This window comes from Gouania willdenowi, chromosome 12 (genome assembly GCF_900634775.1).
Source record: "Gouania willdenowi chromosome 12, fGouWil2.1, whole genome shotgun sequence".
NCBI classification, from domain to species: domain Eukaryota; kingdom Metazoa; phylum Chordata; class Actinopteri; order Blenniiformes; family Gobiesocidae; genus Gouania; species Gouania willdenowi.
The window spans coordinates 31,594,864-31,622,767 of record NC_041055.1 but is presented as its reverse complement, the minus strand read 5'-3'; the positions used below and the strand labels follow the sequence as shown (position 1 = coordinate 31,622,767).

Here is a 27,904-nt window from a genome sequence, read left to right as displayed (position 1 = left end):
TCATTAGACTGAATTCCACGTTACGCAGGTCCAGCTGTAGTTCATCCAAACTTGTCAATCATTTAATGTTTTTACCACTGATTATAAATATTTTCACTGCTGATTTTATTGTTCTTTTTATGTTTTCTGTTACACTTTTTAAATAATGTAAAACTCATTGAACTGCTTTGTGTATGAAATGCGCTATACAAATAAATGTGCCGTGCTTTGTCTTTGGTTAAAAAAAAAATTCTGAATTCTGAAATGCCAGTAAAATTATTATAGAGTTAGTGAAGTTAAATATAGAAACAACTGCCAAAATTAATGATGGATGGATGGATGGATGGATGGATGGATGGATGGATGGATGGATCAGGCTTTTGTCCTCACTTAAAATACAGATTATTTTTCTTGTTTTGACTCCAACACAAACTTTGTTGTTTTTTTCCATCAGGCTTTTGCACAACTGGGTGAAGAAAAAAAAAAATACCAGTAAACGAAATGAATCCCAGAAACCAGATGTGTGTTTAAAAGTCAGCCCAAAAACACCCTCCACCCCCTCCTCCCTCCCTCCCTCCCTCATTTGATGTCTTGGCATCAGTATTAAGTGTAATCTGAGTACACATGCATGCATTAATCAGCCTGCAGGAATTTTCTGTGGCTTGTGCACACATTGTGTAGAAAACTTTGTGTGAACTCTCCCACATATCTGCATAAATGGATGTTGTGTTATGTATATAAAAAAAAAATTGGAGCCGATAACTTTAACAGCGGGGTAGGAAGAGGAGGGGGGGGGGGGGGGGGGGGGGGGGGGGGAACAGGGTCTGGCAACAGTGGATATTAAAAACATGCAGTGGGAGACGAGCTCGGGGCCTTCCAGAGTCAAGAAAAAGACTTCATCGCAGAGACAGAGGCAGGAGATGGGTAATGCATTTGTCTTTCCCCCCCTCCACCCCCCACCCCCCCACCAATTGATGTGTGTATGAAAACATAGCGCGTTCCTTTCCTTCGTTTATTCTCCCCCCTTTTTGGGCTCTGCTTCTGAGTGATCAGCTGATGAAGAGACTAGCAGCTCGCCGCTATGCTGGTTTGTTAATTCTCTCCCCCACAGCCGCAGCCCATCCCGACAGCACGCCTGCAGACCACGCGCAGGTAACAGCCGCCTCCTCCATGTCTCGTCTTCCTCAGGATTCATCGCATGGGAAGAGAGGAAGAGATGGAGAAAACGTGCGTGCGTGAGAGAGTGCTTGCATGCATGTGTGTGTGTTAGTGTGTGTGTGTGAGAGGGAGGAAAAGAGAAGGGGGAGGTGTGTGTAGGTGTGTGTTGTAACACACGAGAGGGAATCGTTGCAGATTAGTGCTAGAAGAGGAAGGCTTGTTAGGATACAGCACGGGAGCATCACATGCACACGCACGCACGCGCACAGTCAATCAGCTGGTGGATTCAACTCCATCGGTTGTGATGTGAAGCACTGCAGCCCCCCCACAGGGAGCTGAGTGATGATGAGGAGGAGGGTTTCCATTGTTGTCTCCCCTGATGCTGCTATTGCTGCTGTTTCTAACTGTATTTCCTCAGCCTGTGCACATGTTCATGTGTGTCCTAGTCTGTCTTAGTGTGTCCTAGTGTGTCTTAGTGTGTCCTAGTGTGTCTTAGTCTGTCTTAGTGTGTCCTAGTGTGTCCTAGTGTGTCCTAGTGTGTCTTAGTCTGTCTTAGTGTGTCCTAGTGTGTCCTAGTGTGTACTAGTGTGTCTTAGTGTGTCCTAGTGTGTCTTAGTGTGTCCTAGTGTGTCCTAGTGTGTCCTAGTGTGTCTTAGTCTGTCTTAGTGTGTCCTAGTGTGTCCTAGTGTGTACTAGTGTGTCTTAGTGTGTCCTAGTGTGTCCTAGTGCATGCTTTTGTTCCACGACGTATGATGACTGATGCATTATTAGACAGCATGTGGTTTTTTTCCCTGTTTTTTCCTCGTGGCTGATGCTGCAGAAAAGCTTCTGCTGCATGAATGCATGTACGATGCTGCTGCTGCTGTTTGACTCTAATTGGCTTTGGTAGAAAACAAAGTGGTGGCTGCAGATGTTTTTAAAAAAAAAATAAAAATCCATTTTCTTTATTTTCAATTATTATTATTAAGCACAAACAGCAGGAATTAGGACTGGGCAATATATCAAGATTCAAGGTTCAAGGTATATCAAGTTTTTTTTCCTATTTTGGTGATATAGAAAATTACAATATCGTATTAATCGATATATATTGTATATATTTTTACAGCTTATTTTGTTTTAAAACACTTGTTTTAGGAGTCGCTGCTTTCACTACTCAGCATGAAAAGCACGGTTGGATGAATTACTGAGTGCGTTCTAACCCAGGCCTTCACCTAAACAAGCCACACTACAGAACTCACTCACACGTGCTGTCTCTTATAGTACTCTGGTCTGTTAGGGGGGGAATTGTGCAAATTTGTCAAGAAGCATGAAGTTTTTGACCTTCTGAATTCAGATCTGTTGGGAGGCGGAGCCAATTCTCAATGGGGTCACCATATTGGACAATTCAAAATGGCGGCCACCCAAAAACAGGTTTTTAATTGCCAACCAAAAGTTCACATAATTAAAATTAAAAAAAACATTTCTAGGGTTCTAATGGTAGAAGTTCTAACATCTATTGGTCCTCACACCAGCCTCACAGTAGGTAAGTCATCCACCAGATTATCTGGTTACTATTTGGACCGTAACACCAGAAAACAAAACAATAAATCCTAAAAAGAAAAAAACCATTGTTTGTGTGGAGACCTGATCCAGGACCAGTGAAGGGAAACCGGGTTCAGTGGACTTCAGTTCTGGTTCTGTTTAATATTTTAATTTTAAAACAGAAAAACACTTCTTATCTGGGTTTTTTTTAAATATATTTGTGTTTTGGTTTTAAGTCAGTAAAATAAAATAACCACACCGTTTAATTGTTATTTTGATTTGGTTTTAAAACAGAATAACCAAAGAATGAACAGTAACGGATTTGCTTCCCGTCAGGTTCAAATCTATATTTTTGTAAACACAGTCGGCGGCCATCTTGGATCTTAGCTTCTAGCCAAAATTGTCGGGATTTTTGTGAGCAACGTGGGGGCTAATTTTTTTCAAATAGGTCCATAGAAGTTTTCGGAAGCTCATTGCATTTACAAAAAAAAAAAAAAAAAAATTTTGGTTTTTCTGAATTGAATTAATTTGGCCCTGTTTTTCTGTTCTTGAAGGGAATATTTTTCATTTTTTTCTGAGTTGATGAGATATAATAATATTTTTCTTTTTCAGTTCAGAAAAACCCAAAAATATTTGCCATAAAAAAATTATCTCATCAACTCAAATAAACCAAAAAAAAAAAATTTTCTATAAAAACAGGGCAATTTTTAGATTTTGTTATTTTTATCTCATCAATTCAGAAAAACCCAAACTTTTTTCTTCTGTAAATGCAATAAGCTTATGTAGAAGTCAAAACTTAACAGCCCAAGATTTTTCTCTGTTTGAATAATATTACTTAATCAAGAATTTTCTAACAATTCACACTAAAAAAAATAATAAATTCCATATGTACGATCGTTGCAGATATCGTATCGGCCAATTTTCGTGGCAGCAATATCGAATTGGAAGTGAAAAAGTCATGTCGGACGGCGCTAATATACTGTATGTATAAGTCAACAATGTGTTGAGTTGATGTTTTGCTTCCTGCGGCCTCAGCCTGCAGCAGAGAACGGATCCCTGGATGACATGGATGAGGACGTGAGTCTGAAGAAGCGTAAAGCCGACCACCAATCAGAGAAGGAGCTGACGGTCGGCCCAGAAACAGGAGAGAAGGTGAAGAGGAAGCGAGGACGTCCCCCCGCTGAGAAACTACCTCCAAACCCACCTGAGCTCACACGGACGCTGAACACGCTGGTGGACATGGTCATCAACTACAAAGACGGGTGAGTCTGGTTCAAAGGGCAGACGGAGAAACGAGCCGGACGCGTTTCTTAATCGTTTATTTAGAATTTGAAATGTGATCGTGTGCACACATCATCTGAGTTTACCAAAGCTGTGCCCGTGTGGGAGATTTCTGTGCCAGCGTAACATCATCACAAGTGGCAGAAACAGTTTATTCACTTGTTGCTTTTCCTGAACATGAAAATCAATAAAATATAGATACAATTCAAACATGGAACAGCTGATCAGCTGTCATACTTAGCCAGTTAGCTTCATTACAGCTGTTGTACTGGGGTAAGCATGGAAAGGGATTTTTATTAATTATAATAAAATTACAAAATGTGTACATTTGTGTTTGTGTATGTTTTTTCATGTACATAACAGCATATTTTGTGTTTTTTTTAAAGATATTTGATATCTTGATTTGTAATATTTTTGTAACTATTTACAGTAGTTGTGTAAAATATCACTTTCTGAATATGTTTTATTATTATTCTACTTGTATAGTTTTTTTTAAATATACTTCTCCCCTTTCCTTTAAATACTCTGCATATGATATTAGGGATTTGAACTTTGAATGAAACCCTTTATTTAAACTGTGCTCTCAGGTTGGGACGACAGATCAGCAAAGGCTTCGTCCAGCTTCCGTCTAAGAAGGAGGTCCCAGAGTACTACGAACTGATCCGAAAACCCGTGGATTTCAGGAGGATCAGAGTATGTGTACCTTTACTCTGTTGCCTAGGTTACCAAAGTGGGGTACGGTCATGAGGGTACGTGAATAAAAATGTAAAACAGCGAAACAACATCGGAGACTAGAATATAAATATAGTAGTAGTCAGGAGCCTCCATGCATTGCCACTAATTACACACTGGCCTCTGTCAGACTGCCCTCTAGTGGTGACAGAGAAAATCTGACGAGAGCTACATTGCTTTGTGCGAGTAAAACGTGCTGGATGCTAACACGTACATGTGTGAAAGTGGATTTTCAGCTTCGAAAAACATGAAAACAAAATAGAGAAAAAGACTGTGTGAAAAATATTTAAGACTCAAATTAATCCAAACATTAGCGTTTTCTTAATTTTCTCAACCTCAGCTTCTCATTAAAGTTGTCGTGAGTTGTATTTCACAGTTTCAGGGTGATGAATATGTTGTATAACTGATAACTGAATTATTTATCCCAAAAAAAGAGATTGTTTCTCACTAAAAATGCCAGTAGATTATTTTGTTAAATAAATCAGATTATATATATATATAATTTTCAATGTAAGGCTACAATGAATATGACATTAAGTTATTATAGGGTGAACATATTTTGATTTCCAAATACTCAAAGTATTCAACGTTTACTTGAATCAACCTTGATAACGACAAAATACAATTTACAAAACAAATAAGTCGTTATTGTCCATCCATGAGATTCTCATATATACCTTCCTAAAATCTATACTATAACAGAACAGTAAATAATTAATAAATATACTCTTCATTTAATAATTTTTTCAATTAAATCCACTGATATTTTAGTCTCTTAATCTCCCTTTCTTGGACTTTACTCTTCCTCCTCTTTTCCTTGTGACGATTTTGTCAAACAATTTTAAATTTACTGTAATTACCCACATTGGCTTTAAAGAGCAACTCGTTAGCTTTCAGAAACTGGTGGAATTTATTAGACAGAGCAAATATTAGAGGGGTTACTTTCTTTTAAATTAACGTGTTCCTCAAATATGCGTTCAGGGTCCCTGGGAAACCTGGACAATTTTATCAATTTGTGAAATATCCCTGGACCAGACGTGAAAAGAAGACATGTCTGGGTAAAACTGGACGTACGGTTACCCTAATTATTGTGTTTTTTAAGGTACAGTGTCTTAAGGGGTACGGGACCAGGAAAAGGTTGAGAACCATTGCTTTACTTCATAATGACGACAAAAGTTTTGAATACTGAAGAGATTTGTCAGTGTTTAAAGTATGGGATCAAATTAGGGTCAGATATTTAGTGTGTGTAAAAAAAAAATCAGTGTGTGAAAAAAGTATTCGTATTTGTAAAAACCATTTTGTATCTGCAAAATACCTTTAGTGTGTGTGTGCGTGTGTGTGAGAACTTTAACTACGCAGCTGCTTAAACTGTCTACCATAATCAACAATTAAAATTCACTTCCACGTCCCTTGTTAAAGCAGAACTAAGTCACTTTTTCACCTTAATAACAAACACAATTAAACCAGTTTCACAATTTGTCTGTATTTGGTTTTGTACTTGTAAGAGAAAAGTTCTCACGCACCCAAAATGTCTTTTACAAATACAATTTTTTTTTTCACACAGATTTTTTTTTTTTTACGCACACAATCTTTATGACCCTAATTTGATCCCATATTAAAGTCATTTAACTTTGACATGTTTATAGACCAGGGGTCTGCAACCTGTGGCTCTGGAGCCTCACGTGGCTCTTTTACTTTTTTGCAATGGCTCCTTATAGTTTAAAAAAATCAATTAAAATCATGAATTGTTATTTCTTACAGAGGATATTGGTGATTAATGATATTAACTTCAAATAAAATTATGATAAAACCATTTGTTAACTTAAAAAGAAATCATGTTGTGCAATAACATTCCTTCTTCACCTCCTTCAACATCGACAGTTCATCAACTTTCCTACACCTGTGGCTAACCTTAAGTTTTAAACCTCTGGTAAAATAACTAAACTAACAAAAAAGACTATTCTGATAGAAAATAGGGATTTTATGTGTGGGGAAGGATTTACTGTATTTAACTGTCAACATGCTGGTTTAGTATGCATACTTGATATGTTGCAAGAAATTAGCAATTAGCTTGTGTTGACTGACGTGTGTTATTTTTTGTAAATAAATACATGTTTACATAACATTATTTGATATAGTTTTAACTGTATACAATTTTATACACACATTGTCTTCAATGAGAAGGTATTTTTTGGCTCCGGAAGCACTTTAATCCAGGTGAGTTCAGGTAAAATGGCTCTTTTGAGAGTAAAGGTTGCAGACCCCTCGTGTAGACACACCTAAGCTAATTTATAGTGTGATTTATTTAAAGTCCAGTTCCTCTATTGTGCGTCACAGGAACGTGTGCGTAACCACAAATACAGAAACGTCGGGGATTTGGAAAAGGATGTTTTCCTCTTGTGCCACAACGCTCAAACGTATAACCTGGAGGGATCTCAGGTGAGGTTTATCTACTTTAGTATAATAAAGCTACTGTAAGGTGTGTTCTAATCTCCAGTGTGTGTGTGTGTGTGTGTGTGTGTGAGCCTCAGATCTACGAGGACTCCATTGTCATTAGGTCTGTTTTTGAGAGCGCCAGACAAAGAATCGTGACAGACGAGGACACAAAGGAATCAGTCAGTACCAGTCACAGCGATAATGGAGGACGAGCTGAAGACCAGTTCATCCCATCCACAGGTGAAGGATGAACCAATAATAAGTCGCTATTTTATTTACATTTAAAAATGAGGAAGTGACTTATCGTGCAGTGCGACCTGCCTGTGGAGATATTATTTTATTTTTTTAGCCAGTTGGCAGCACCCTCTAGTGGGCAAAAACTAGAATTACTAGTTTGAAACGTGAACGGCTTTGTATGAACGTAAACGGGTCATTACATGTCATTTCAACAAATTTTCAGGATTTTCAGAAATTTTTACCAATTGTTCCATTTTTGTGCAATAAATGATTGTAAGACACTGAGCCAAGTGATCATGGCCTCATGTAAAGGATTTTCAATATTGACGAGTGATGAAATAATTCAAAGTTGGGGCCCAAAATAAAAAATTAAAAAATGTTTTATATCCCAATAAAGAGAAACATTTATACTATAAATTAAAACAGATCAGATTTGTTTCTTACATTCCTACATGCAGTTATGGGCCAATACAAAGAGTTAAAAACAAAGTATGTTGTTCATATTTCCAGAGCGTGTGAGTCTAGAACCAATGCATATCTGTGACTAATCAATAGTGATGTGAACAGTCTATGTTCATAGCTCTAAGCTGATCACATTACAGGGAGCTGAGACATATGTTAAGTAGTTTACTGAAGACACAAACATGTTCCAGACCCAAACACACACTGACTTAGTGACTATTTAGAGGAGCTGACTTGTCCACCAGATATATAGGATGTATAGCAGATCTATTTCTATATTCTGAGAGAGTGGGTGGAGCTTATTACTATACCATATTTACCTTTCTATGTGATGGAGTTACAGATGTTTTGGAAGATGAACATGGAAGAAAAATACGGACACACCCCCCCCTCACTAAATTGTCCATATCTCAAAAAGTATTGATCAGATCAAACTGAACATTAATTTTAAATAATAATAAAAACTTAAATATTTCCGAATTCTTTTAGATTAAAGGGCGTGTCCCATTTGTTGAAATGACATGGAATAGTTTCCCAAAATATGGTTTTTGCTCCCGATTTGAAAAGCAGATCTTAACCCTTCAACACCTGCTGCGTCGCCGGCGACGCATCCTGGTATGCGTACGTTATAATGACCGTAACTCTGTTTGAACTCACTTTATCGGAAAGATTCCAACTGTTTCTGAAAGCTAACATGTTGTGCTTTACTGACAACCTACAAACTTTACGGTAATCATGTTCCCTCCTTCGTAGAAAAGCCTGCAAACAATCACTTCAGCTTGCGATTGTTTATAGTTGCCATAAAATGGCCGTTTTTGCACATTTAGAAACATGGAAACATTTTTTTTGTTGTTGTAAATAGTTCTGTACATTCTAAATTTTATATATTTTTAGAAAAAAATCTGTTATTCATGTGAGCTTTCACTGTTTTCTTCCTACTAAATCTCAAAAAATCTATTTTGCTTTTGTGTTTTTCTTCATTTTAAACTGATATTACACTGATAGAACATGTGATGAAACGTTAAAAAAAGACAATTATTGGAAGTCTAAAGCAGTGGTTCTCAACCTTTCTTGTCTTGTGTACCTTGAGCCTTTTTGTCATACCATGAATACCCCCTCACTCATACGTGTGAACATAACAACTGAATATTTAACGCAAGTCATTTTATTTCATCTTCTTAAACTGAACAATTAATATTCAGGCATTATCTTCTTATTTAACTCAAATTAAACATAAAATGACGTTGCCTTCAAGGCAATAAAAATGATAAATATAAGAAATTATATTATAGTAAACATTTGTATTATTAATACTAATATATTATGATTATATTGTTATTAAAGAAGAATAATGAAGTTGAAATTAGAAAAATAATAATAAATAAAAATAAGTTATATAAATAAATATAAAACAAATAATTAACCTGCCTGTGTTATATATAACTTTTATGACATTTACCACAAAATGTCCCCTTTAAACAGGCATTTAAACTTTAAAAACAAGTCACTACGCACACGTACCATTTTATTGACGAACTTATGAAATGAATATTTTTTATTATCTTGGAAATAAATTCTTAATTTTTCCACGTACCCCCTGCAATGTGCTCACGTACCCCTAGGGGTACGTCTACCCCTAGGGGTACGTGTACCCCTGGTTGGGAAACAATGGTCTAAAGTGTTATGGCATAAAAGCGTAAAAGCACTTCATAAAATGACATTTATTGACCATTTTATAGACACAATAAGCAAAAAAAAACCCAAGAGGAGATATTAATATTACAGGTTTTAAAGGGTTAAATACTAAATGTTTATGGTTTTAATTTGAGTTTAACATAATTAGGAAGGCTAGCAGTAACTTAAAAAGTTCTGAAATGTTTACGTTTCAACATACAACACTGTATTTCTCCTAATTTATGCAGTTGTTTCATTTTCATTACATTTCATAGATAATTATCATCTTCCTATTTTCCTAGCTACTGAAAAACAACTTTCAACTAATCGTAAAACATAACATTAATGTAAAATGTAACAATTATGTCATAGTTTCAAAATGTACCTTAACTTTATCACGTGCAGCAGTATTTAACTTTAATAAATATTAACTACATCTACTGTCTATTTATCTTTGTTAGTTTGAATCTTAGGAAGTAAATCAGATTTCAGATGCAGCTCATTGGTGACTAGAGCACCTGAGGGCCCATCACATGGTCCATGTGGGCTACCTGGGGCCCGCGGACACCATGTTGGTGACCACTGATTTATATTATCTCTTTTTCAAATGTCTTGAGAGGTAAAGCATCTTACCTGGTTTGTTTCCGTGACAACCAATGCACTGAAGCATATACCGACTCAGTTTTCTGCTTTTTTCTGGTTGACAGTGAAAGCATCACTAGTCCAGACCCTGAATGAGGAAGGAAGCAGAAACACATCGTTGGTCCATCAGATCCACAGTGGCTTCAACATCGATGACGACTTACACGGAAACATCACAAAAGACGAGGGTTGAAGTCACTCTTTTCTACACCTGTCCATCACATCCCTTTTTTCATTCTTTTTTACTGCATTTTCTAATCAAAGGATCATGTGATCATTTTAAAATCATTCACATTTCTCCTGCTTTGGTCTCTGTCATTTGCTTTTGCAGATTCCGTGTGTTACACCGTGTGGTGCTGAATGTAAAAAAACTCAGTCACTGGTTCATAAACGAAGACATGTTTTGAACTTTTAGCTCATTTTCATCACATTTGGCTATTTTTTCTTTAATTTGAGGCAGAAATTCATGTAAAACAGCATGTTCTATACATCATTGTTAAAAGGCCGTGGCTATGGATACATTAAACATAGACTCGTATGCGCCCTCATTGGCCAGTTTACGCCACGTGATAGGTGCATCACGTGACTTTAAGTTCCATCAGTTTTATTTTAGCTCATATTTATTTTTAGCTTCCCCGCTAATGCTTTTATTTTAGCCCGAACCGTAATCCAGGAAATACCCTAAAATGTTGATTTTTTTCCTCTCATATGTATATTTAAAGGTGGAATTTGCCGTGTTAAATATGTTAAAATGAAAAAATGTATATGTCAAATTTGGGATTCGAGCCCAAGGCAGAATTCTTGAGTTAGACGTCTTAGACCCCTCAGCCATCCTGACACTTTGAAAAATGGGTAAAGTTGAAAAATAAATCTAAATGTGAAAGTTAAATGTAAATCTAACTGTTAAATTTAAATCCAAATGTTAAATTGGTCGCCAAGTGTAAAGCGTTTCAGAAATCATACAAAATGGTAAAGATTTAAATTTACATTTAGATTTAATGTTTACATTTAGATTTAACATTTAGATTTACATTTAACATTTAGATTTAACGTTGACATTTAGATTTAACATTTAGACATAAATTTAGATTTTAACATTTAGATTTACATTCAACATTTAGATTTAGATTCAACAGTGATATAGAACATGCTGTTTTACATGAGTTTCTGTCTCAAGCGAAAGAAAAAATAGCTAAAAGATCAAAATAAATCAGCTATGAAATAGTGACTGAGTTTTTATTTTATTTTTTACATTCCATATTTCAACAGTTTTCCTTCCTGTGTTTGTAATAAATACCTGAATGAGTCTCTGAGCAGCTCCTGATCAGATGAAGCAGAGGAAAGACACCATGTGGACTATTGATTACTTCATTAAAAAATATGTGAATGGGACAAAAAGGACGAAATATCTTTGATAAAAACATACAAAAGGTTTTTTTTTTTTTTTGTGTGTGTTTCTGATACATAATAATGATGATAAATAATGCTTTAATTTGTACTCCACGTGCTCTAATATTCTCACTTGTACAGTTTGTGTGAAACCTTGTTCTCCTCTACTTCTACTTCTACTGCCCCCTGGTGTTTGGGATGACGGGAAAAATATCATTGTTCAGACAATCCCTGCAAAACGTGTAACACTTACAACACTTTGAAAATAAATTTAAACAAAAAGTTTGCACTGCTGTTAATGTTTTTTTTTTTTTTTTATTTCAACCAATGCCCTTTCAAAAATATTAATGAACTAGAATCCATAGTTCTCTATTATTTAATTATTTAATCTATTTTAGAAAACTAAACTATTATTATTTTAAATCAATTGGCATTATTAAAAAGAAGAATTTCAACAATTAGACATAACTAAATAACCAATTTTTTAATCACCAAGTATTGTAAGAAAATACTTTGTTACAGAGGCTTGAGAAATATTGTAAATTAAAATGAAAAGAAACACTAAACAAAAAAAAAAGAAAGAAATTAGAAAGAAAAGGTACATAATTAAGTAGTAGACTGTTAATTAAATGGGGATTAAATACAAATGAACACATCACAGTAGAATACTGCTACTACTATTAATATTAATATTAATAATTCAAATATTTATAATCTGAAATTGGAATTTGTCTGCATATGTTTCTGTTTATTGCAAAACTTCTCTTTTAAACAGACAAAAAAACAATGTAGGAATAGAATTTTTATACACAATTTTACATCTAAACATTAACTAGATATTAACTTTTATAATTAATTATTCAGGGTTTTCCCCCTCTCATACGGACTGGTGATTATATTTCCATTACTTTGTCGCCACCTAGCGGTTAAAGTGCAACATGAACACTGTTCATGAAACAAACGATTCCTCACCTTTTAGAGTTTATCTTTTAAAAACTGTAGACATTTGTGTCCTCATATTCATATAACAACTATGTTATATGCATTTAACCTAAACATATTTTATGGAATAATTATAGCATGTGTTTAATTTTTAATATTGATATTTCTGTAATAATTATTGGCTATGTATCAACTTAAATTGTTTATAAATTATGAGGACATTTAAGTAAAACCAGTGTTTGTATATATATATTTTAAATAAAGATCTATGGTCTCAAACAAAGACTCTCCGCTACACACAAACCAAACTGAACAGACAGAAAGTTTTGTAGTTATTTTTGTGTTTAATTTGTCACTTTGGTTGTTTTTGGAGTCATTTTGTGTGGTTTTCTGTCCTTTTGCGATATTATTTGTATCTTTTAGCACATTTTTGAGTCATTATGTGTGCATAAATTGTCATTATGGCTGTTTTTCAAATCATTTTGTGTGTTTCTGGTATTATATTTGCATCGTTTGGCGTGCTTAAGTTGTCCGTTTGGTTGTTTAAAGTAGTAATTTTGTGATTTTCTGTCTTTTAATGTGTGTGTGTGTGTTGTTTTTTTAAGATGTTTTGTGTATTCTTTGTATTATTTAGCACATATTTTGAGTGATTATGTGTGCTTAAATTGTCATGAGTGTTTTTGAAATTATTTTGTTGTCGTTGTCATTTAATGTGTATGTGTATTATTTATGCAGTCATTTTGTGGGTTTTTTTGGAGTTATTTTAAAACTTTCTGTGTCCATACGTTTCACAGTCATGTACCAAATGTCACTGTCATTTTTAATTACTGTATGTTCATACTATTAATTTAAATGACAGTGAGCAGATGATGGTCAGTAAATATCCTTTTGGCTGTGCAGGGAAAAGCAGCTTTTAACAGAATAAAAAAAGTGATAAAAATCTGACCAAAACAGTCAAGTACGCTACAAATAATGAAAACAATTTATTAGAACAATGTACAGATTCAAGCAATGGTAACCAGTCACACACCCACTGTATCGTCTTACAAAGATTACAAAATTACTACAGTACAATATAGAGTCTTTGCATGATCCAAAATATTTGGTGGCCCCAAAGTTGCTTTTTTTTTTTTTTTTTTTTAATACATTTTTAAATTCAGCAGCTTATTTTTAAAAAATCAAATCATGTCTATCAAAATGACGTTCATTTATTTATTAGCAAAAAGGATGAAGGCAGGCTATCTGATCAGGATTAAAGGCTGATTTAACAGTTGGGCACAGAAGCTATTTTATAAAATACATTTTAATTAAGATTCAAAATAAAACATGTCACAACCAATTCAAACCTCCCTAGTTTTGTCCAATTCTGTTCATCTGATGGAAAAACCTCTTAAAAGCTTCTAAGTATCTGCTCTAAAGGCATTGATCACCGTAGAGTGCAAGTACATAGAATTACATCTACACGTTAACACCCACATGTGAAGGGCAAGCGTTTTACTTCTCAGTAGTCGATGACGAAAAACACACAATGGCAAACAAAAAAAAAACAATAAGGAAAATAATACAACAAACAACAATAACAACAACAACACTGGACACAAACAACCTGAGGTAAACACAGAAAACAGATTCAAGTGGTGAGACTATATGACGTATAGCAGCAGTCGATTCAGGAATACAACACAGTAACAACAGGATAAACACACACACACACACACAGTGCAGTTACTGTGTTATTTACACACCAAACAGCTGGAATGTGAGACAAAAATCACTTTGAAACACAAAAAGTGACGTGTACACACAGACGCCCTCAGTATTCCATGATGTGCTTCATCCTGTCCTGACTTTTATTCATAATTAATACATTTACTACAATAATCTAAAACGTTAATGTTCTACAACGTTGCAAAAACCCAATTGCATCAGACGCTTATTGCATGTCTCGACTACATTTGATTTTTTAGTAGCAATAAATTAACACTAATAGTCATGAGCTTTTTGGCTACATCGTTCATTTCCAGCACTTGTTTTTAAATTCTAAGTAAAATACTGCAGTTCTCACTCTGACCAGCAGAGGAGTAGTGACTGGCTGTGCGTGAGCAAAACAACAACAACAACAACAAACAACTTTAGTTTATCTCCATCCCATCATGGAATACATTCAGGCTGTAACTAAAACACTCAGACACTTTAAAAAACAAAAGTGGAACAGCGCAAAAAACAAACCAAAAAAAGAAAACAAAAACAACGAGAATGGACGTCGACATTCTTGTAATTTCACAGTTTTAAAGACATACTCCACTGTTTTTACAAATGTGGCCTAAAACCTTCTCGATCTATGTCGAACAAAACACATTATTATGCACCATATTCATTTAATTAAGATTTAAAAATGTCTCTACTTTACAGTTTTAGAGCCTGTGTTCCTCCATCTTGAAATCACGTGACTGATGATGTCACACGGCCCCACTGCCCGTAAACATCCCATTGTTTTCTATTGGAGTGAAACATCCAGGATGATTTTTACATAATTTATCAGATATTTCAGTCAAAATTACAACTTTTGCTGCATTTGGTTGCTCTAAAAAAAAAAAAAAAAAAAAAAGATCAACAAAAGGTAAAAAAGTCGATGAAACCCTATTTTGTTTACTGAAAAAGGATAAAAACTGTTGTGACCGGAAAAAATCTGTGACCGCAGGGGGCGACAGTTCCAACTCTGTGGTTTGGTAGTAGACACACCAGCCTGTCATTGCCCGATCTCATTAGATCTTTGAAGCGAAGCCGGTCTGGATAGTTTGGATGGAGACCACTGAGAATTCCAGTTACTTGGGCAAGGCACTTCACCCACATTACCTAGTATGAATGTAGTGCGTGAGTGAGTGTTGGTGGTGGTGGTGGGAGGAGCCGATGGTGCACCATGGCTACAATAGTAGCTTACCACCACTAAGTGTGGAGTGAAAAAAAATGAAGCCTTCATTCTGTAAAGTGCTTTGAGTGTCTATGATAAAGCACTATATAAAATTCTATGTATTATTATTTTATTATTAATAAAGCAGAGAAGAAGAGCTCTCCTGAGGGACCTTTACTCTCCCTTAAACATTGCGCTTAAGTTAGTAAGTAATCACAGACGGAAGGACTCCCACCCAGTAGGACTTCTATCCTCAGGGTTTGTGTGTCTTTAACTGTCCGTGATTACTTAGTAACTTCAGCCACCAGAGCGTGTCAGCGCACTGTTTTTACCCTCTTTCTGGTTGCTGATTATTTACATCAACCAAATACAGCACAAGTTGTCATTTTGAGTAAAAAAGCTTCTAAATGATCTAAAAAGCTGAATGTTTCACTCCAATAGAAAACAATGGGATGTTTACAGGCAGTGGGGCCGTGTGACATCAGTCATGTGATTTCAAGATGGAGGAACACAGGCTCTAAAACTGTAAAGTAGTTCCATTTTTAAAAGACAATTAAATTAATATAATGCATATTATTGTACATAGATCTATTAATAAGACATTTAGAAGATTTTGGCCTCATTTGTAAAAACAGTGGAGGATCCTTTAAGAGCCATACATCCAGCTAAAGGGGTTTAGAGTTTGAAGGTTTAAGTCCCCGTGTTGTACGTCCCTCCCTCCCTCCCACGACCCCCCCTCACTGGGTTGTGAGGGGCCACCAACATGCAAGAGATGAAAGCATCCACACACCCGACAGCGACGACCATCCAACACGTTTACAGTCATCCTGGGATCATGCTGTATGTAGTGCAGTAAGAAACAAAACGGCTTTTACAACTACTTCCATGGTTTGAGGTCACACACAGGTTTGTGTCGTCACCGTTTGGAGTCCAAGAATTAAAAAATGAAATATACTAAGATCCAAACTAACACACAGGAGGTCACTGCGTGCTCTTCCTTCATTTTAACCACACGACACAAAGAAGACGCTTTCTGATGACACGAAAAACAAAAGAATCACTCCGACAGCTACACTTTCTACTCTTTGTGTGTGTGTGTGAGCCCTGCCATGCTACGTCACAGCTAGCTGCTATCCAGTCTCCAGAGGAAACACAACGCGATTTAAATACAAATTACGAGATCAAAGAAGAAGAGCCTGTAACACGTTACTAATGATTCCCACAATGACACGAGCAACGAGCATGCTACCTAAACAGAGCCGAGCTGCTCATCAACACGTCTGCTGTTATTACGTTAACAGAACAAACAGCTTCTGCACTGCTGGAAAAAGGAAGGTGGGAATAATCTTGGATGAAGGTGAACGGTTCTTTTTTTAAAGCAACAGCAGCTCTTTTATGAAGAAAAGCGTTGATGGAATTTATCAAACGGTTCCTAATTTTTGGGATGATTGATTAATCAGTCACTAATTGTTTGTACGTAAGTTTTCCTCCCGTGTAGCTTTCTGCCAATTCCCTTTTCTCCCTCCGTTGCCGGTGCAGGAGGAGCTCCAGGAACTGCAGCTACCACCTCCCTCCCACCCCGTCCTCCAGGTCCAGGAGGGGCCCCGACCCCTTCCCTTCCCTTAACAGGTCCCCTCCATACAGGGGAACGTGTTCCCTGGGATGGTTCCCAATGTTGTCTCCCATGGTGATTGACCTGCACACAAACACAGACAGGCCTCGTTAGCATTAGCATGTAGCTTAGCATTTTCTCATTAGTTAAGCTTTTTTTTCAGCTTCAGGGGAGGAAACTGACCCCGAGTGATGAGGCTGAAGATGCAGTTACACGCCGTAAAATGTGGCCAGTCGTTCCTTCAGAGGCATCGGGAACTGATCTGAGAAACGCCTCCAGTTTTCTTCACCCACTTGGTTTTTGAAACCGTGAAGAATCTGAAATCAAACACCAGGAAGAGTTCACATCATGTTCAAACATTTCTTAGAATGTACCACTAGGGGACAGCCAAGAACACTATATCAGGAAAGAGAGCTTTATGTCATATCATCAAGGCTCTTAAGGCCATGCTGTAAATGTCATACTAACATTCTACTCATACTAAGTGTGAAATGAGTAGCCTAACTGAGTATGTAGTGCGTTCACATTAGATAGTATGAAAAGAAAGAATAAGTGAGAAATACCTATATGTATACTATATGGGGACATTTTTTAAGTATGCATGGTGGGTTACTAGTCATAGGCTGTGTTGTAAATGGCAAACTCTGTACTATACACTACACACTCAATTAGTGTGTACTGTCTTAAATTCAAGAGGAAAAAGTCAGATTTTTTTAATGCTAATGAAAGAAGTCAGTATTTCTTATTCTGAGAAAAAAGTCAGACTTAAAACATTTTGGACTTTGTGGCCCTGATCCTCTTCAGTAATTATAGGACAATCTTGTATTTGGCTTCAAATATATAAAATAGAATAGGTTTAAATTATCTTCCAGGTTTAAATCTGTTAACATCGCAATGCACAACAAAAATGATTTATGTTCTAGATTCTCTTTACCTTACAGAACATGTCTCTGAGATCATCCTTGGGGTTTATCCAGGAGGCCACTGCATCACAGAAGAATATAAAATCCTGTTCCAGGGAAGAGACGTGAGGAGACGCGACAACGTACACAACAAAAACACAACACAATAATAACACAACAAAGTCTCACCTGCACTACGCCTCCAGGGTTCACGCTGATCATTGTACAAATCCCCCTGAACGCAGAGTCCTTCTCTTCATTGTCTCTGATGTTGCGCAGAGACGTGCACCTGGAAAGTGGGCGGAGCCAATTTAGCTTGACAAATAAAAATAAAAAAGTAACTTTAAAAAAGAAAAAAAAAAAGAGAGAAAAAGAGAAGACATTTTCCTCGTAGCTGTAGTAACTGTTGCTATGAAAATAAAATATTTTGTGAGAAGTAACAGCAGCCAATTGAGTATAATAAATTAATGTTATTATTGCACTAATCTGACTATATGAGGCTATTTGTTTATCTTCTTCTGATTGTCTGACATTAGCAGCACACATGAAGCATGCACACACACAACAGACTAGACTAGAACACATGTAACATAGTCTACAGCTCCTCTATAGCACCTTGAATCTAACATTACTTTAGTTTTTGTTTTATTTTGGAGGGATTGACTATAAACGGACAAATTTGGGGGTCACTTGTGGACACAGGCACATGCAGCTGGGTGACCACGACATGAGAAAGGGCTTTTATATTAAAGGACTGCATCCTTTCTCTGGTGCTGAACCAGCGGGCATGTGGAATAAATCTGATCCCATGCATCTTTTCAAAGTGACGATTTAACCATGGACAAAAAACTAGAAATCAAATGGATTTAAAAGTAGAATAACATGAAGGAAGGTGCTACTGAGGCAAAAAAAAAAAAAAAAAACACAAAATCACAGAGAGGACCTAAAAGAGGACAGGGTTAGTCACAAGGTTTGGCAATGATTACAAACTGAGAAGAAAACACAACAGAAAGGACTTTTTTTTCAGAAGGAAAGTGAGGAAAAGAAGAAGAAGATGAAGAAGAAGAAGAAGAAGAAGGAGGAGGAAGAGGGCGACAGAGGAAGAGGAACAATCAGCCGACAAATGAGGAGAGAAGAAGAAAGACAGAAAGAAAGAAAGAAAGAAAGAAAGCAGAGGAAGATGAATTAAAAAAAAGATTGAATAATACACACCAGGGTCTTATAAACTGCTGTAGCATGGGTGCCACCTCTTGAGGACAAACGTAACCAAGACGACCAATTGTTATTGCTAAGGTAACGTAATCACGGTTACACACCACCAAACGGCAACCAAGACATGAGCAATGAGGAGGGGGAGGAGAAAAAATAAAGAAAAAACAAACAACTCAGAGACATAAATCAAACAGAATCTGTGTATGATAATAAACAGAAGAATTCACTGGCACTCATTGTTACTGCCCCCTCCCCTTTGCTTTCAGGGGGGGGAGAAATGTAAAACATGACACTCTAAAAAAAACACATAGAACACGTTTAAGGGAGATCACATCGACAGCTCAGACAGGACATTCATAGAGAATATAAACACTGGTTTCACTAATCATCTGCTGGAATCGTTGGTGAATTAAAATTACATGCTAACAAAAGGTAGCATAGCATGTGACTGCCCCGGTTAAAGGGATCCTCCACTGTTTTTATGAATGTGGCATAAAATCTTTGAAATGTCCTTATTAATAGATCTATGTCTAACAAAACACATTATTTTGCACCATATTCATTTATTTCCCTTTTAAAAATGGCCCCACTGCCTGTAAACATCCAATTGTTTTCCATTAGAGTGAAGCATTCAGCCTGATTTTTAGATCATTTAACAGCTTTTTCAGTCAAAATCACAACTTTTGGTTGCTCTAAAAAAACAGGAAAATTTAAAGATGTCGATCTAACTTTTGTTTACCAAAAGAGGATAAAAATAAATCTATGATTAAAGGGGGCGACAGTTCCAACTCTGTGGTTTTATAGGAGACAATGAAACAGAGAAGAAAAGCTCTCCTAAGGGACAATTATTCCCCCTTAAACAGTGTGCTGAAACGCTCTGGTGGCTGAAGATAGTGAATAAATCACGGACTGTTGAAGGACTTCTATCCTCAGGGTTTGTGACATCATCAATCATGTGATTTCAAGATGGAGGAACACAGCCTCTAAAACTGTAAAGTAGTCCTATTTTTAAAAGGTTATTAAATGAATATGTGCATAATAATATGTTTGTTAGACATAGATCTACTAATAAGGACATTCCAAAGATTTTCAGCCACATTTGTAAAAACAGTGGAGGATCCCTTTAACAGATTTCTCCCTTAAACTCACACATCTTACTTTTACATAATAAAACAGAAAGGTCTAGATTTGTCTCTTTTTGAAAAGCAATGACAGGTTTACTCCAAGCCAACTACATGTAGGGAGGGAGACTAGTGTCCAGCACAGCAGGTTCTTATGAGGCAGTGTAGGAGGGAGAACCTAAGTTTAAGAGACACAGAACTATGCAAACATTCTCATTAACAAACAGGCATTTATGAACAGTCCAATGACACATGCAGAAAGCAGATGGTAATGCTTATTAGAGAGAAGTTCAGTGCAGGATCAGCTGATCCAGCGTCATCACACACACACACAAAGGGAATTTATAGCCACGCCCACCTCCTTAACGTGGTGTCTAAACGCGACATATGTTCACATTACATCTATTCCAGGTTAACACTCCACTCTCATGGAAATGATTCGAACTGTTAAAAAAATGGGTTTCCAATTTGAATTTAAAAAAAATGAAAGAATCTTCAAGAATAATTAATTTTTGTCTTTTTTTTTTAATAATATGTTAAGGTTTCATTTATTTAGACAACTTTTTTCAGAAAATGTAGCTTGATCTAGGGCTGGACAATATATCGAGATTCAAGCTATTATCCAGTCTTCTATTTTGGCGATAAGAGAAAATTACAATATCGTCTATATCGATATAGTTTTTTACTTTATAGCTTATTTTGTATTAAAAGGAGGAGTCACTGCTATCATGAAAAGCACAGTTGGATTGATTACTGAATGCGTTCTTACACAGACCTTCCACTAAACAAGCCACACAACAGAACTCACTTACACGTGCTGTCCCTTAGAGGAAAAAGGCAAAAGTCGCAAATATTGTGCAGCAGTTTGTTAATAAAGGTCCCAGTCCAATTATGCATCTTTTCTCTTTTTTGTACTTTTGTTCTTTTGTGTATTTCTCTGTTTATTTGCAAGTTTTTGTGTGTGTATTGTGTTTGCCTATGAAGTATGTGTTGTTTTTTCGTGCATTTTTCTGTTAATTTATGTTTTTGTAGTAATTCTGTGTATTTTTTGCTACGTGTGTTGCCCATGTTTGTCACACACACACACACACACACAAGTGTGGCTATTTGTTCATTTAACCCTGAAATGTCTTTCTGGTAAGACGTCATCTTGATTAAAATGATTGAAATTTATATCGTATATCACCATTTTGTGAAAAAAATAATGAAATATGAATTTTGGTCCACATTGCCCAGCCCTACTTTGTTCTTCCTCTGAGGAAGACTGACAGTTGGTAGTGCAAACAAGTCAGGAGATCAAAGTACATTTCCAGAGAAAAGTAATTTTAATTAATGAAACCTAAACAAATTAAATGTGTGTGTGACGGTCACCATTGTATCCTGCATTAAACACTGGCCATTCTTAACAACATTTAACATTTATTTAGCAGATATGCATCCACATTTAGAGAAACAGTAAATTAAAACAAATAAACTTGACAGCAAACAAACAAGAACAGATATACACAATCCCTTGTGGATTTTATTTTGACGGGGTCACACTTCGCACTCACAGGTCGATTCAGTTTCTGACCTGCGACTGTGAAATGTGACCCTAGGGTGAGTTTAAATGGCTCCTGGACTAACTGCTCTATGTTTTGTCAGTGCAGGCATGTGCTATGAATGTTCAGGGTTAGTGATTGATTAGAGGGTTAGTGGATGTGCTTACCAGTGTTTCTGTGGGTGTGTGCAGGTGTCAGTCATTCCGTTAGGATAACATTTGTGACGCAGCGTCACATCATATTCTTATGATCAAAATTTAAAATTGATTTGAGTAATGCTGTGCGATATAAAAATATTTAGCGTACAATATAACCCTCTAATGTTTATATGTCTAATGTAATGTGTGTGGCCCTGGTCCCACTCTAACCCTAACCCGGAATCATCAATTAGTCTGGTTACAAACTGTGTCACTACAGCAAATATTGACTCTTCCAAGCAAAATAGCTGCAAACGTGTCTCACAAATGTTAGTGTTAATTCATCTTCTGCTGCTCTAGAAGGACTTTTAAAGAATAGAACTTCAACTATCATATTCGACTCCATCTTTGAATCAAATTCACTACAGGTACGATTTAAAACCATAGCAGCGGCCATTATTGTTGGGTTTTGCGCCCCCTGGTGGCATTTCCACATACACATTTACAAATCAGAACACGTGACAACAGTATATGTACCAAAAGTCACAAAGATTCCTTCATTGAGAAGATTCTTAAAGGAGAAGCACCATTTATTTTGGGAGTCTTATATATAATAAAATAAATAAATAATAGCAATTTACCATTCATTTGATGTAATTTTAAGGAATAAATACTGCATCAGAATATACATTGTTATCGGGATATAAATCTAACTATATTGTAATATAAAATGTTCTCCATATCGCACAGCACTACATCTGAGCTAGACTACTAGTCGATAGCAGAAGGTTTTAAAACTAAGTCTGAAGCTATGTTGTAAATGTCACACTACTATACACTAATACTATAGTATGATTAGGATGATGAGCATTCCCACTGAAGTATACTTCCAACTTTCCCAAGATGCATTTGGAACCTTCAACAAAAACCTAAAGCACACTGAGGCTAAATATCTCTGTTGATTCTCCACCTTTAAAAATTCTGAAAGCATTTTAAAGTGTAAGTCCACCCTAAAACCACTTTTTTCTGCTGAATACATAAATAATTAAGTATAAAGTAATGTAGTTTGTATGACTAGTGTGCCCACTGTGCATACTTAAAAAATGCCCCCATATAGTATATATCTGGGTATTTCTCACATACTCAGTCTTTCTATACTATCTAATGTGAACTCATTACATACTATCTCTGACATCAGACTTAGTATGAGTAGTACATTAGTATGACATTTACCACATGGCCAGTGTCTCTGCGTGACTAAGCTGTTAGCAGGTGGCAGGACACAGATCATCACTAAGTTTGTCTTTCTCTGTGTGTGTCCGTGTCCGTGTGTGTGTGTCCGTGTGTGTGTGTGTGTGTGTGTGGCGACCTGGCTGGCTGGCTCACTCTACCACCCAGTGGTACCTGTGTTCTCCAGGAGAGTCTTTGGGGTGTTGGGCCTGTTAATGATCTCCACCAGCTGATGTAGCACCATGGCAACGTATGGCTGCATTTCAGGCCCTGTGAAGAACCAGTGAAACACATTAAAACTGTAGATAAACAAACAAAGGTTACATTGACATCTTTAAATTTTCCTGTTCTTTTAGATCAACCAAAAGCAGCACAAATTGTCATTTTGACTGAAAAAGCGACTAAATGATCTAAAAATCTGCTAAATTATGTAAAAACAGGCTAAATGTTTCACTCCAACAGAAAACAATGGGATGTTTACATACAGTGGGGCCGTGTGACATCATCAATCACGTGATTTCAAAATGGAGGAACACAGGCTCTAAAACTGTAAAGTAGTCCCATTTTGAAAAGGTTATTAAATAAATATGGTTTTGTTAGACATAGATCTACTAATGAAGACATTTCAAAGATTTTAGGCCACATTTGTAAAAACAGTGGAGGATCCCTTTTATAATGTTTGGTACCATTTCAGAAAGTTTAAAAGCCAGTAATGTCATCTGATTAGGTAAAACTAGTGAAATGGAACATGGTGAACTCTAAAAAGGAATTCAGGAAATTTTTAAACTGGAAAATTGAAGCTTCAACAAGACATCCAAGTGAAATCTTTTTGAGATTAATTCTTAAGTTTTGATTAAGGGATTTTGCAGCACTTACCCATCTGTATTGATATCTCGCCAATGGCCCAGGTTGCATTGTTGCACACTGATATTAACTCTGGGTTTAGGTTGGTGCCCAGTATAGGCATGAAATCAGCTAGAGGAGAGAGAGCGAGAGAGAGAGAGAGAGAGAGAGAGAGAGAGCAGCTCTTAGCAGATGATTTATAAAATAAACAGATATCATATCAGTGCCGACTGTAGCAAACCTACCAATGCATGATTTGACGTGTTGGAAACACGCTTTGGTCAAATCTCCCAGGAGAGCAAAGGAGCTCTGACGGACCTCTGGCATTTTGTCCTGTTACAATAACAAACGGTCAGCAACACAAGGGAACTTTCCCATCGGATTACGGTGGTTTAAAGTGGCCGATTTACCTGCATGCACTGGTACATGAGGGTCAGGATGTTGCTTCTAGCCACCAGCTGTTCAATGGTTCCTCCTAAACCCTCAGCCAGTCCACTGAGCAGATCCAGAGCCACGATCATGAAGTCTTTATCTGGGGACTCGTACTGATCCGGCTGTGAGTGATGGAGCTACAAAGAAGGATTAAAAGTTTATTTAATCCTCCGTGGTCGCATTTTTCATCAATATTACAGATTGAGAACACAATAAGTTGCACTGAGACACAAAGAGCAACTGAGGCTCATGTGACACTCATATTTTGTGTTCTCGACAGACTAAAAGAAACACAATAACATGAACTAATAACATGACCATAAGAACCTTTCACAGTATGGCAATCAACCATAGTTAACATCTACTAGTGTTTAAATATACAGTTACTCATAGATGGTTTATTAGTGTGTAAGTATACTTTACTAGTGATGTGAAACATGTCACCAGTAAGCATTATATACTAATGAGGAGGCGGAGAAAGCAAATTCAGGCTTGCTATTGGCTTTTGAAAACATTACAACCAATCAGGGAGCTAAATTGGGTTATAATTTCACTTTACTTTGCATTACTCGTAATTAAGGGTGTAAGAAAAAAAAAATATTGATGATTATTGGATCAATCCAAAAAATGTCCAAATTGATTTTTTAATCATGTTTTTTAACGGAAAAAACATTATATTGTGCTAACATACGCATAGCATGTAACGGCCTGGTCACAATGCATTCTAGTTTGGAAGTTGATGTACTTTATTTTATAAAACAGACCTGGTCTAGTGCTAGTAGTGAGATTTTTTGTATTAGGAATACTAGTTAACATTTGTTTGCTAGTAAATTGCACAAAATTGTCTAATAGACGATTTTATGTCACTAGTAATATGTCTAGTAGACTTAAAATGTTATTAGTAAAAACTCAAAGCTTTACTAGTACTGCTAGTAACCATTTTGCTTCACCAGTAAGCTCTACTCGTGCACTCGGGCACCAAAAACCTTTATGAGCAGAACAAAATGTTTTGTTTACTTGTAATATCTCATGAGAAGTACTAGTAGACTGTTTTTAGTCCACTAGTAGTACTAGTAAAGCAAAAAAAGATTCACTAGTACTAGTCGACCTAATGCAAATAAAGTAGAACCAATTAGAACCAAATCCAGCTCCCTGATTGGTTGGAATGTTTTTAAAAGCCAATGGTCAGCCTGACTGTGATTTTCTCCGCCCCCTTTATTAGTAGTGAAGCTTCATAGTGACACGTTTTGCTTCACTTGTCGTACTATTGACACTTTTGACTTCACTATTAAATTGTAAATTGAATTTAAGTACTAGTGCAGTTTAACTATGATGATAATTTATGCTTAAATACTTTCCATATCAGTGTCTTCTAATCTGACGCACTATTTCATGAACATATAGATAAATTAACTAAATCTTAATGAATGTGTGAGCAGACTCACCATGGCTTGAGCGAGGGTCTTCTGGACTAGATTTACACATCGTTGATAAACAGGTTCACAGTACGGCAGGAAGCCACTCTGCAATGCCGTTGCTACAGACGACAAACACTGACGGCAAACAAATAAAGTAATTAAATGAAGTCAGAAAACTTCCAAACAAAAGCTACCGTTTCAAATCTTTCCTTTGACAAGAGAAAAAGAAACTGACTTCCAACAGAGGGAAGAGATCTTTGTCTTCATCTTTCAGTTGGTTCCACTTCTGGATCAATGGTGGCATCAACATTTGAATAAACTCCTGAAAATAGCAGAAATAATCTGTGTATAACAACAAAGAGTTGTTTATTCATAATTAACTCATACCATTACAAAGTGTGTTGGTGTTTTAACGTCAACTTACCATCACTGCCACAAGTGAAGTACAATAAGGATTGAGAAGATAAAGTGAAGGAGAAGTGGGACGACGACTCGTTAGCCTACCGGTTTGTTGAGGTGATGACCCACAGAATCAGCCAGGGTTCCTATGGCGTCATACAGAATGAGCAGATTCTTGTGCTGGTATTTACTAAAAGCAAACACCAGCGTGTCCAGAATGAACGCCAGGTAGGGAACCAGCTCCGTGCACGCCTCCTCCTCTAAAGTAGCGAAGGCACTGAGCGAGAAAAAGAGTACAAAGTGTGAGTCACAAGTGACAGTAATGTGTCAGAAGTAAAGAGGAAACCCACGTGTTTATGGATGGGTACCTTATAACAATTCAAGATTAAAAATGACTGCCACTGTGTGATACAGGGTTCGCTCCTGCGCTGTTGAGCGTAGGGGACCCCGACGTTGTAATTTTGCTCCCCTATAGAATAATGTCACCCCCTATATTCAGTTTTCAGCAACATAATAGCTATTTTCAGTTTTTTCCTTTTTTAATCAGTTAATGTACATAAGTTCCGCCTTCATCCTATAGACCCCTACACAAATATAAAATCGCGCCACGATCATCTAGCCAATAGGTTTCGACTTCCTGTCGCGGAGACTGACAAACAAGGCCACGCTTCACAACAGCAAACACATATCTCTCTGAGCAGCATAGCATCATGGAGGAGCACTCCGGAACGCCAAAGCTTCTAGAAAAGTCCGGGTACAAAGCTTCCAGATAAACTTCTTTGTGACCGCAACAAAATTTATCTCAAAGCTGCTTTTCAAAGGGGGAGGGACTTGCTGCTTTTAAAAGAAATCTGAACGGACCAGGATTTGGTGACATTTCTCATGGACAGGTAATAAACATGTTTTAATCAAACTACCATAAGTGTTTTATGAGTGAAAAACACTCATAACACTCAGAATGTTGGTATGTTAAAGACGATCAGAAATTGGATCATCGTTATGCTATGCGCGTGCACAAAAGTAGAGACGTAACTTCTGGTAAATTGTCAGAGGCAGGCGGAGGAAGTGGAGCTGTTTAGGAAGGGACATTGAGACGTTCGCTTTTGAATTTTCTCTTTTTTCATCCTCCAGATAATTGCCTTAAAGTATGGCTGGAAGAAAAATTAAAAAAAAAAACCCAACAAAAGAAATCAACTTTAGCTTTACTTCACTAAATTTGGCCCTTTGAGAGTTATACATTTTAAAATGTTCTGCCCCGGTGGTGCTTGCTCGTGCGCCATACGATCCCCCCATGTTGTGAAAAATTCCTGGTGAGAACCCTGCTTTCGGTACCCAAACATGACACCGATTAATTTTACGTGAATCGGTACAACAGAATTCGGTCGGTACCTAAAAACGTACTGAATTCGGTACTCATCCCTAGATGTGTGAGCACTGAAGCTGCTCTATTAGCTTACCTGCAGGCAGCCTCCTGCACACGTTTGTTGCTGTCCAGAATACGCTTGAGTAGCTCAGTCATTAAAGGCTTCAGGTAAGTGTCGGGGGGCTGGCTGACTACCCAGTGAGCGTAGCGGCTCAGCGTCCAGCAGGTGATGGACCTCACCAGGGCTTTCTTATCAGACAGACACTGGATGAGGTGGGGGATGAGCTCAGGGAGGTAAGGGATCATTCCCTGCATACAGCCTGGAGATGA

General features: G+C 36.8%; 2 protein-coding genes across 7 annotated transcripts in view; one reads left to right on the top strand and one right to left on the bottom strand.

Annotated features, from left to right (window-relative positions):
* The first annotated feature begins 799 nt into the window (after window positions 1-799).
* Window positions 800-11,748, top strand: LOC114473055 (probable global transcription activator SNF2L2). Of its 4 annotated transcripts, none has more exons than XM_028462446.1 (7): window positions 800-903; window positions 1,091-1,131; window positions 3,694-3,920; window positions 4,527-4,632; window positions 7,009-7,110; window positions 7,203-7,347; window positions 10,188-11,748. In XM_028462446.1, the coding sequence occupies exons 1-7, from the start codon at window positions 828-830 to the stop codon at window positions 10,313-10,315; spliced, it is 825 nt and encodes a 274-aa protein (XP_028318247.1). In that variant the 5' UTR covers window positions 800-827; the 3' UTR covers window positions 10,316-11,748. The 4 variants fall into 4 exon arrangements, with proteins under 4 accessions (XP_028318247.1, XP_028318245.1, XP_028318248.1 ...); XM_028462444.1 differs by having other exon boundaries at window positions 1,091-1,206; XM_028462447.1 differs by having other exon boundaries at window positions 804-903; window positions 1,033-1,131.
* A 4,317-nt stretch (window positions 11,749-16,065) lies between these two features.
* tnpo1 (transportin 1) overlaps window positions 16,066-27,904 on the bottom strand; it is a 30,461-nt gene continuing 18,622 nt past the window's right edge. For 2 of the 3 annotated variants that reach the window (XM_028462419.1, XM_028462418.1), the window contains exons 13-25: window positions 27,669-27,894; window positions 26,317-26,488; window positions 26,048-26,134; window positions 25,840-25,947; window positions 24,373-24,531; window positions 24,208-24,295; window positions 23,996-24,094; window positions 23,294-23,389; window positions 19,091-19,166; window positions 18,068-18,167; window positions 17,911-17,985; window positions 17,160-17,293; window positions 16,066-17,060 (exon numbers count right to left, since the gene is read on the bottom strand). In XM_028462419.1, coding sequence (XP_028318220.1) covers window positions 17,186-17,293; window positions 17,911-17,985; window positions 18,068-18,167; window positions 19,091-19,166; window positions 23,294-23,389; window positions 23,996-24,094; window positions 24,208-24,295; window positions 24,373-24,531; window positions 25,840-25,947; window positions 26,048-26,134; window positions 26,317-26,488; window positions 27,669-27,894 — 1,394 coding nt within the window. In that variant the 3' untranslated portion in view covers window positions 16,066-17,060; window positions 17,160-17,185. Of the gene's footprint in view, window positions 17,061-17,159; window positions 17,294-17,910; window positions 17,986-18,067; window positions 18,168-19,090; window positions 19,167-23,293; window positions 23,390-23,995; window positions 24,095-24,207; window positions 24,296-24,372; window positions 24,532-25,839; window positions 25,948-26,047; window positions 26,135-26,316; window positions 26,489-27,668; window positions 27,895-27,904 lie in introns of those variants that run through there. The other variant, XR_003675212.1, reaches the window with a different exon arrangement.

Coding starts and splice junctions, on each gene's coding strand:
- LOC114473055 (XM_028462444.1), top strand. CDS start 828: ATGCAGTGGGAGACGAGCTCGGGGCCTTCCAGAGTCAAGAAAAAGACT. Junction 1,207..3,693: donor GAGGAAGAGATGGAGAAAAC/GTGCGTGCGTGA, acceptor CTGCGGCCTCAG/CCTGCAGCAGAGAACGGATC. Junction 4,633..7,008: donor TGGATTTCAGGAGGATCAGA/GTATGTGTACCT, acceptor TGTGCGTCACAG/GAACGTGTGCGTAACCACAA.